Raw genomic sequence first — 11,349 nt, 5'->3', positions numbered from 1 at the left:
ATGGTGTGGGGGTTGTGTACTGGTGTTGAGCTGCTTGCTCCAGACTTTCTCAGCCTACAGTGACTTTTACACGTCCATTGGTAAGACTGTTTTATTTGGATGCTATCCCTTTTGTTTTGGCACCCATTCCATGACTTCAACAATAGGCTGATACATAACTCAATGTATTCCTTATCTCTTTGTTGATTATTTTAAATGAACTTTAAATACATTTTGTTTGTGTCTATTTTTCTCCCTTAGGTCAGATGACAGATCTGTTGTACACAGAGAAAGATTTAGTCACTTCACTGAAAAATTATATAATGGTAGAGGAGATGAAGCTGAAGCAGGTCAAACAGTGAGTGTACTCACACCTATACCTGTGGAGAAAATGATTCAGTATTTTCCATAACCCTAATCATAAAATGAATCTAACCTTAACCTCAGTAACCTAACATTTATGCCCAAACATAATCTAACTTTAACACCTAATCCTAACACCTAACCACTGCCTGAAATACCTTGCAAGGACCAAATTGTGAGATTTTACTTAATGGGAACTTACTGGTAAAACTGGGATCACAAATGTCTGTGTTTCAGATCTAACCCAGAACTCAGAATGTTAATCCCTGACCCCAAACCTTTATCCTAAATCCCAAACCCCAAGCCTTAATTTATCATTAACCTGACATGCACATTATACCTATATGTAATCTAGCCCAAACCCCAAGCCTTAACCTATCATTAACCTGACATGTACATTATGCCTGTGTAATCTAGCCCTAACTCTAAACCTTATTTTATCATTAACCTGACATTGTCTTAACTTAACCTGACATATGCCTATATGTATATAACCTAGCCCTAACCTGTAATCCTGTGCTTAAACTGTTTCAGGTTGTACTAGTTTTGGGGGGACCGGTTGAAACATGTGCACAAACATATGGATCTCTCTCTCCATCACACACACACACATACACAAATACACACACACTCACACACACTCACACACACACACACACACACTTCAGGAATCTCTGTTATTGATGGAACAAAGTGATTCCCATTCAAAATGGACCCCCTTTCTCTTAACCATATCCTAATTTAAACTGCTTGTTTAAACCCATAAGAAGGAAATAGCCTTCTTTATCACGGGAATTGGCGAAAGGCCCTCATATAACAAAGTTTAATTGTCCTTAATTTAATGTCCTTGTGGGATTTATTTGGCACTGTCAGTTCAGTAAAACAAGTATGTCATTCAAACCCTCTCAGGTGGGCAGAGAAGATGGACACGTTGTCAGCCACGGCAACACAGGACCCAGAAGGATTCCTGGGGCACCCGGTCAATGCCTTTAAACTTATGAAGAGGCTAAACACAGAATGGGGAAACCTGGAGAACCTGGTGCTGAAGGACAGCGCAGAAGGTTAGACATCATGACATTTAAAGGACCACATTACCAGGGATGAGCAGCAACAGCAGATAGGTTTTCTGCAATGTTTGCCTTGGACCCAGATCACACCAGATCAAGCTCTCTCAGGTGTTATCCAAGTAAAATTTCTTCCAGAAACTGCTAATTAATTGTTGAAAAGCACTGTTTCTATGGATTGGTGACCGGTACACCAACAATAGAATGGTGTGGGTGTCTACTAGTTATAATATATATTTAAGTGAAAAGTGCACTGATCTGTAGCTGGTTCATTCTTCTCTAGTCAATTGTTTGGGGAGCTCAAACTCAACAGAAGGAAGATATCATCCTTCTAAACATCTTTCACATTAGGTTTTGTGATAGGTGAAGTGTGTTGCTGGGGGTTTATATTAGAAGCATTTTCTGCCAGACAATGTATGTGGCAGTTATTTTTTTTCCTGGATATTTGAAAATTGTACCAGGTACATAGAAGCCCTTTTACCACAATTATGAATGCATAATTTTAAACTAAGATAAAATCCATGTCACATATCTTGAAAGCATGTGAAATAATTATAGAATATGTTTGCTTTGACGACAACCGTTTGGCATAAGTCTGGCCCTCTTTTGAAGACATCTTTCTATTCTCTCAGGCTTCATCTCTAACCTGACGCTCCAGAGGCAACACTTCCCTACAGATGAGGACCAGACGGGAGCAGCCAAAGCCCTGCTCAGACTGCAGGACACCTACAGATTAGACACCAACACCATTTCTACAGGAGACCTGCCGGGTAAGAGGTTAGGGAACCCTTGAGACCCAACTTAGCCCATTTGTAATGTTTACCGTTCTAACCACTCAGCCATCCACAGGAGTGACGCACAAGAGCTTAATGACAGTGGAGGACTGCTTTGAGCTGGGAAAGATTGCATACTCTGAGGTGGACTACTACCACACAGAGTTGTGGATGGAGCAGGCCCTGAAGCAGCTAGAAGAAGGAGAGGAGTCCACGGTGGACAAAGTCACTGTGTTGGACTACCTCAGCTACGCCATCTACCAGCAGGGGGACCTAGGCAGGGCCTTGGAGCTCACCAAGAAGCTGCTTAGAATTGGTGAGTTACCGTATTTTAGGAGATTAATTAGATGCACCGAGCAGGAATTAAAGGTCCCCTGACATGAAATTTTCATTTTGTGAGGTTTTTTAACATTAATATGAGTTCACCTAGCCTATATATGGTCCCAAATTTTCTAAAAATTCCATTCGGTGTAAATTGAGCATTTTCTATCTTTCTCTGACTTGGAGAAAACGGAGAATCAAACAGGCTGATCTGGACCCGTCTCTTTGTGACGTCGCAAGGAGAAATTGTTAACTCCCATGGTAACTCCCCTTTTTCTGCTTTGCCCGCCCAGAGAAAGAATTTAAATAGAGCCAGGTGTGAGGCACACATGTGTGTGAGCGCGACTTCAATTTGTCTACGCGACGAGGAGGGGCATCATGGCTTTTGAGCGAAGGAAACACAATAATTGCTCAGTAATAGGATGTAGAGATGAGCAACGAAGCCTTTTTTTACTTCCTTCGTACATGCCACAGAAGAACCAGTGGAATGATTTAATTTTCTCCGGAAAAGCGCCGACACAGCTTCCCAAAGTTTTGCATGTCTGTGGCAAACATTTCACCGACGACTATGTACATAATGTTACACAACAAAATTATTTACTCCTGCGCGCACATAAATATATAAGCTTTATATATCTTGTGTAACGTGACTTCATGATATGAAGGGAGAATTTTTACATTTAAAAAAACCCTCTTCTCTAAACTAGAATATTTACTGATATAGATGCTAACACAGCTTTAAAATCATCACAAATCAGAGAAACATGAAAAGGCAAAAGCAGATTAGCTTTAGCTTTAACTTACATGATAATCAGACATCCTAACAAAGTATCATATAGACATAATATTTTTAACTAACCATTCGGAAACATCCTTCTGGAGGCGCTGAGTTGCAACTTCTTCATCCGTTGCTTCTCCATCTGGATCAGATTCTGGGTCAAACTGAAATGCTTCAATGTGTCTTCGTGCCATTGCAATATGATCCAGACATACCGGTAAACATGCACGTTACCTTTGCCGCAAGATAGTAAAGGCCACGCCCACCCACCACCTTGCCCCGCCTTTTTCATCCTCATTAAAATTTAAAGTCACAGACACCAATACGGGCCGTTTGAAGGAAGCTCATTCTGTGACTGTATTGTAGTGGCTATAATTCTGCAGCAAGGCTGAATTTTTGAAAAAAGATTTCAGATACAGTACTAGGGACCACTATGGCCTATATTAAAGCCTACAAAAGTAGCATGTCATGGGACCTTTAATAGGGATCAAACAAAGGACAAAGTTAGAGTAAAAGAGGGAACATGAGTACACTAAATGACCTGAAATAAACGATAGCTGAGGGAATGATGTGAATGATGTCTTCCAGGTGAATCACTGAGCAACAGCTTTTAACTTGTGTAAGTGTGTCTAATGTTAGAAATCTAGATAATCAGCTGACTGACTATTAAAAAGGAGTCTTTCTTGTGTTGTTACTGCACGTGCGTTAGTATCACCTCACACTCCGCTCTCACCACACACTCTGCTCTATCCTCACACTCCGCTCTCTCCTCACACTCCGCTCTCTCCTCACACTCTGCTCTCACCTCACACTCCGCTCTCTCCTCACACTCCACTCTCTCCTCACACACCGCTCTCACCTCACACTCTGCTCTCTCCTGGCTCCAGACCCGGATCACCAGCGGGCCAACGGCAACCTGAAGTACTTTGAGTTTCAACTGATAAAGCAGAGGAAGGCCCAGGCTGATGAGGCCAAGAAGGCCCAGGTTGAGGACAAAGACAAAAAGCGAAGGAAGAGGCAGCCAAGTGATGCCTCCAAGAAAAAGGCCTTCAAGGAGCCCGTCCCAGAGAGAAAGATGTATGAAATGTTGTGTCGCGGAGAAGGTGTCAAGATGGTAAGGGAGATTCAGACAGTGAAAGACGGCGCTCATGTGTACGAGTATACCTGTTACATGTACATGTTGTAGTTATCCGATGTCCTTGTCTTACTGACCACACCCATCTTTTCTTTACAGACCAATCGCAGACAGAGCCGGCTCTTTTGTCGTTACTACACCAACAACGGTAACCCCAGTTACCTGCTGAGTCCGGCCAAGCAGGAGGATGAGTGGGACCGGCCCTACATCGTCCGGTACCATGACATCATCTCTCACAGCGAGATTGAGAAGATCAAAGAGCTGGCCTTGCCTAAGGTGAGTTTCTCTCTATGAGAGAGTGTGTGTATGTTATATTTCAATAATGAAGGGTTTCCTGTATAAGTGTTTCATTGCCACACAGATTATACTGATATAGTATCTGAAGGGCTGCTGCTGTGTCTCTGCAGGGTCAAGGACATAACTAGATATACTGCATCATGACACAGAATGTATTGATTTGGTCAATGTCTGTTGACTGATTTTGAGGCACAATTTCAGGTCATTCATAGAGGTCTTTGCACTCTATGTTGATCTGATGGCCATTGCCCTGCGTCCATGAAAAAAAATTTTTCCCCCCATTGATTGCATTTTTCTATTGTAATAAATGGTTAGGCAGGATGAATAATGTTTATTGTGTGGTGAGGGGTGTATTGTAAATGGTGGTGGAGGTTGGTTGAGCCCTTTTGGCACATGCAGAATAAAGGTTATTGAGGGGTGGAGGCGGGTGACAAGGGTGGTGTCAGGGTACCCTGTAAACCCCCTGTCCCTGGCTTACAGCTTCGCCGGGCCACCATATCCAACCCTATCACTGGTGTGCTCGAGACTGCCCCCTACAGGATCAGCAAAAGGTAAGTCAAAGCCAGGTGTAGGCAGTGCCAGAGAAAGGGGTTGAGAGGATGGGTGGAGCTAGATGGGGCAGACGTGACCCCCTCCCGCTCCATTTTCACCCACTTCAACCCTTTCCTCATACACCTTCTGCTGGCGTAATTATGTTTGAGTTTGGTCCATATTCCTCCCAACTTTCAAACACCTAGGCTGGGAAACCCCTCTGCAGAACCACCATTTTTTGACTGTGTACCAACACCCACTCCCACACAGACTTCCTTACATCATACATCAGATGATAAAAACATCAGGTTCTAGTGTCAATAGTAAAGATCAATGTTTTAATTATTGCCCAAATTGTTTTTAGGTTGTTTCAGGTCTTTGCAAAAACCTATTTTGAATGCATGTGTTGCTATCTAGAATGCTAACACCCATTAAAATACGCTGTTATGTTATTGGAGGACAATGCAGTTTATTCACATGAGCATTTTAAATCCAATTATAGTAGAGAATTTGTGTGAAATGCCCTCATATGCGTTTCTTCTTTTTTGCTGGTGTTTTCAATATGCATTCATATTTGTTTTTTGCAATCCCAAAATATAATTTACTCTACGGTCCTGTCTATAGTGAAAACGGGATTCTGCTTTGGATTTTCACCCAGTGACGAGGGACAATAACATTTGTAACAATATAAGCTAGTTAACAACAGTAGTTAGCATAGTTTTAGCCAACTAAGGGTGTGTCTAGAGCAGTGCTCTTCACAGATCATCTGTTCAAGTAATCATTAGTTAAGATTTCTCCTATACTAGAGAAACCTGGTGAAACTTAGGATTAGCTTTGGGTAAAGGACTGGTTCTGAAACAATCCCTGGCACAGGTTACAATGAGAATAATATGGACCAATTCTGATGGAGTCTCCTTCTCTCTCTGTTTCTTTCATTTCCAATTCCCCTGATTACAACGATCATTTTGTTTTTGTCTTTTCTCTCTGTCTCGTTTCTTTCCTTGTTTTCCCTTGTGTCTGGGGAAGTAGCTAAAGCGTGCCACAGTGCATGACCCTCTAACTGGGAAACTCACCACAGCCCTGTACAGAGTCTCCAAGAGGTAAGGGGAAATAATGCATTAGGAAATAATGCACATCTCCTCTTTTGTTTATTCCATCCCATACCAACATAACCTGTATCCCCCAAAAATCCAGTCCAGTTTTGGTATTTGGGTCAGTACTCCCACCCTCCCCACCATTTTCTGCCATTTTCTATGCTACTCTTCTACAGTCCGAGGAATGTTCTCATTCTGGCTTCTCGATGCTGAGGCCAAATAGTTTCTCTGCAGACAGGGCCAATGACATCTCAGGCTTCTATCAGCTAATCCTTAGTTGTCTCCCCCCACTCACAAACATGCACACGGACTTGGCTCGTCCATTAGAAAGGGGGACCAAATCAGCCAGTAGATGGTATGAGCATACACATCTAGAATATATCAGTTGATCTATGACAAAGTAGATTTAGTTAAAATGACCAGAATCTTCACTGAACAACCAGTTGAATATCCTTTCTTCCTTCAACTCCTATTGACATGCAGAATAGGCTACTAATCGGTAATTAAGTGATCTTGTTGGAAATGGACCATTCTGAGTGGTGTGGGAGAGTTCCCATTCACACCAGCAGCTCTTGGCAACAATGAATAATACATCAGGTTGAATTGCAATAATTCACCGATTTCATAGCACTGGAAAGAAGAGATGTGTTATTGTCTGAAAGATTGAAAAATGCATCTAATTATAAGTTTTGGGCTGTTGAGAGCAGATGTGTGCACATTTTCCTTTGAACTAAATGGTGCCCTTATATAAAACTCTTACTAACTGTTGCAGGTCTCATATTGCAAAATCATACATTTGCCCTAACTATGACATATTGTCCATGACGTGAGAGATCTAAGATAGTGATGATAAAGTTAAATAAAACATTTTCCATGACCTCCAGTCCAGTAAGATTGGTACACTCTATTGGAGTTTTGACACTACTTGGCCTGAGTGGATGTGTGGCGTTTCAGTGTTTACTAAAAGCAAAGGGAATTCTCCTTTCTGGTTCCTCTAAGTTATCAACAAAGCCCTTTTGACGTCCAGAACTCCCTGTAAGATGTGATGACTGCAAACAAATCAAAGGTTCAACCAAATAAGGCATTTATTATATTCATGTTTTTCGAAAAAACACAACTTGAATGACTTACTCCTAAGCGTCATACACTCCCACCACTGTTACACGGACCTGATTGGAGACTTTGTCAGGCTACTTTCTCAAGTCTTTCCTTTGTCACTTATCTACAGATAATGCTTGTATCTACCATAGTTTATATATTTCATGTTCGGCAGTTGCTTACAGCATGTCATGTCGGTTCTCTATTATTCCTCAGTACTAACTACTATACTATAGTAACTATAGCATTATCCTGTGACAATCTGTAATGCAACATATTTCACCTGTTTTCCTTGCCCCATTTGTCCCTGCTCTGTCCCAGTGCCTGGTTAACAGGGTATGATCACCCTATGATTGACCAGATAAATCAGCGGATTGAGGACCTCACAGGATTGGAGATGGACACAGCAGAAGAGTTGCAGGTGAAGTGTAAAATCTTTTGGGGATTGTCAATGGTTCAAATGTACAACAAAATGTTAATTTATTGTTTAAATTTGTTTTCCCCAGGTTGCGAACTATGGTGTGGGAGGCCAGTATGAGCCCCACTTTGACTTTGGGCGGGTGAGTACTGCCCTACTGCCCTGATTTAGTTAGTCCACACATTATTAAGGATGTCTGGGTACGCCGTTTTTACTCAGTGGTCATGTCATGTTAACATTGTCCTCTTTCTCTCTCTCTTCTCGGGCCCACAGAAAGATGAGCCTGATGCCTTTAAAGAGCTGGGGACCGGAAACCGAGTAGCCACCTGGCTGTTCTATGTCAGTGACCCCGCCCCACCCCGCGATACGTTCATTCATTCGTCCTTTAGATTGAGTGACGACCAACGACGGTAGCTGATTTAACTATTTCTGGTCCTCTTGGTTCTAGATGAGTGATGTGGCGGCAGGAGGCGCCACAGTTTTCCCAGATGTGGGCGCTGCAGTATGGCCCAAAAAGGTACCCGCTGTTTCTGAGCAAGGAGCGTGTGTGTTAGCCGCCTGTTTGTGTCAGCGGTTTTTGTAAGGACTCTCTGCTGTGTGTGACGTATTGCAGGGGACTGCCGTGTTCTGGTACAACCTGTTTCCCAGTGGCGAGGGTGACTACAGCACGAGGCACGCCGCATGTCCCGTGCTGGTGGGGAACAAGTGGGGTGAGTTCCTTCTGACTGTTGTTATCTATTGTGACTGTTAAAGCGTCCACAATAAATCTCTAATTATGTAATTATGTAATTGTAGTTTACAGTCAGTCTACCAGTTGTTGGGACATCTGATATTATAGACTGAAGTACTGTATAATGTTTTACTAGAAGAGACTATTAGGGGTAACGTGTTTAACCTGTATTTGTTTTGAGAACAGACTTTTGTAGCTAACATGTATCTCTATACTCCTTCTCAGTATCAAACAAATGGATCCACGAAAGAGGGCAGGAGTTCCGACGTCCCTGTGGCCTGACTGAGATTGCATGACGAAAGGAACCACGCACCTTCACCTCTGATACCCTTCCCTTTGAACCCCAGGACCTGAGAACACTGCTGCAAATGACGGGCCACGAACAGGCGTTTATGGGCAACGTTTCCTCCTCTTTCTCCCTCCCTTCAATCACACCTTCCCTTCACTTAGTGCCTCTCTGAGCCTAGGATGTTGTGGAGCTTTCCGTTTGGACAGTGTTAGTGGTGCTTGAACTGACATGGTGCTCTCATCTGTTACATATTCATTGAAGACATTCTGTGTTCACAGTATTGTGTCTTTGTTTCCCTACTTTATAGAATATTTTTGTACTCAAATACAATTTTTTAGAGCACAGATCTTCTAGAGGAGATTATGTAATGTATACAGTGGGGAGAACAAGTATTTCATACACTGCCGATTTTGCAGGTTTTCCTACTTACAAAGCATGTAGAAGTCTGTAATTTTTATCATAGGTACACTTCAACTGTGAGAGACGGAATCTAAAACAAAAATCCAGAAAATCACATTGTATGATTTTTAAATAATAAATTAGCATTTTATTGCATGACATAAGTATTTGATCACCTACCAACCAGTAAGAATTCCGGCTCTCACAGACCTGTTAGTTTTTCTTTAAGAAGCCCTCCTGTTCTCCACTCATTACCTGTATTAACTGCACCTGTTTGAAATCATTACCTGTATAAAAGACACCTGTCCACACACTCAATCAAACAGACTCCAACCTCTCCACAATGGCCAAGACCAGAGAGCTGTGTAGAAGGTGAGGGATCAGCCCAGAACTACATGGCAGGACATAGTCAATAACATGATGAGAGCTGGGACCACAGTCTCAAAGAAATCCATTGGTAACACACTACGCCGTCATGGATTAAAATCCTGCAGCGCACACAAGGTCCCCCTGCTCAAGCCAGCGCATGTCCAGGCCCGTCTGAAGTTTGCCAATGACCATCTGGATGATCCAGAGGAGGAATGGGAGAAGGTCATGTGGTCTGATGAGACTAAAATAGAGCTTTTTGGTCTAAACTCCACTCGCTGTGTTTGGAGGAAGAAGAAGGATGAGTACAACCCCAAGAACACCATCCCAACCGTGAAATATGGAGGTGGAAACATCATTCTTTGGGGATGCTTTTCCGCAAAGGGGAAAGGGCGACTGCACCGTATTGAGGCGAGGATGGATGGGGCCGTGTATCGCAAGATCTTGGCCAACAACCTCCTTCCCTCAGTAAGAGCATTGAAGATGGGTCGTGGCTGGGTCTTCCAGCATGACAACGACCCGAAACACACAGCCAGGGCAACTAAGGAGTGGCTCCATAAGAAGCATCTGAAGGTCCTGGAGTGGCCTAGCCAGTCTCCAGACCAGAACCCAATAGAAAATCTTTGGTGGGAGCTGAAAGTCTGTATTGCCCAGCATCAGCCCCGAAACCTGAAGTATCTGGAGAAGGTCTATATGGAGGAGTGGGCCAAAATCCCTGCTGCAGTGTGTGCAAACCTGGTCAAGAACTACAGGAAACATATGATCTCTGTAATTGCAAACAAAGGTTTCTGTACCAAATATTGAGTTCTGCTTTTTTGATGTATCAAATACTTATGTCATGCAATAAAATGCTAATTAATTACTTAATCATACAATGTAATTTTCTGGATTTTGGTTTTAGATTCTGTCACTCACAGTTGAAGAGTACCTATGATAAAAATGACAGACTTCTACATGCTTTGTAAGTGGGAAAACCTGCGAAATCGGCAGTGTATGAAATACTTGTTCTCCCCACTGTATGTTTAATCTCTATTCTGATGTAAATACTCTAAGTATGTGAGTGAGCTATATGAATAGTTTTTTCTCAATTCAGGTGCAGTGTTCATTCCATGTTAAATGCATACATAAAGTCACACTATACAAAAATGTTTGTCTCACACATCACACACACACGGTTCAACACTACCATGTTCTGCACATAGGCTTCTTTGCAGGGCTGGGGTCAATACTATTTAACATGTTGTCACTTCAAATATTTAACCAAATTCCTATTAAAAATGTTCCTCATTGAATTGAAGAAAAACTGTGAAATGTTTGTGTTAAAAAAAACTGCAGCGTGAACCAACCCATACGCTTCTGTGTTACCTTTTAATGGAGTTTTGGATTTGATTTGAATGACGGGTTCCATGTGATCCTAGCCATAATTTTCTATTGGACGTCAAACCAACAAATATATACAGTGGAATCATACAACATTTGAACAAGATCATGCTTAGCAAGTGTGGGGTATTGTTGGAAAAGTTATAATTAAATACAATGATTATTTATTTGACCCAGAAATGTGGCATAATTTCATTGTTTATACTTATTTGTGTCTCAGTGTTTACACTGATGTTCTTTTCATTGGCCTTTTACTGTTGTTGTAGAATAAGATCCATAAGAATTAAATTAGATTAATATTAGCAGTGTTGTGACCATTGCTTCAGGCAGAATG

General features: G+C 42.1%; 1 protein-coding gene across 1 annotated transcript; it reads left to right on the top strand.

The window, feature by feature from the left end:
• Window positions 1–9,299, top strand: LOC105010554 (prolyl 4-hydroxylase subunit alpha-1-like). The gene is given in 15 exon segments (XM_020047492.2): window positions 1–15; window positions 17–80; window positions 241–337; window positions 1,252–1,403; window positions 2,039–2,176; window positions 2,256–2,495; window positions 4,166–4,392; window positions 4,513–4,689; window positions 5,191–5,261; window positions 7,755–7,854; window positions 7,940–7,993; window positions 8,125–8,190; window positions 8,300–8,368; window positions 8,465–8,561; window positions 8,807–9,299. Coding segments are annotated over 15 exon segments (1,638 nt in total). The 3' UTR covers window positions 8,878–9,299.
• Window positions 9,300–11,349: the final 2,050 nt, after the last annotated feature.

Source organism: Esox lucius, chromosome 6 (assembly GCF_011004845.1).
Source record: "Esox lucius isolate fEsoLuc1 chromosome 6, fEsoLuc1.pri, whole genome shotgun sequence".
Lineage (NCBI taxonomy): Eukaryota > Metazoa > Chordata > Actinopteri > Esociformes > Esocidae > Esox > Esox lucius.
Note: the sequence above shows the minus strand (reverse complement) of the source record. Positions and strands in the feature narration are given on the sequence as shown.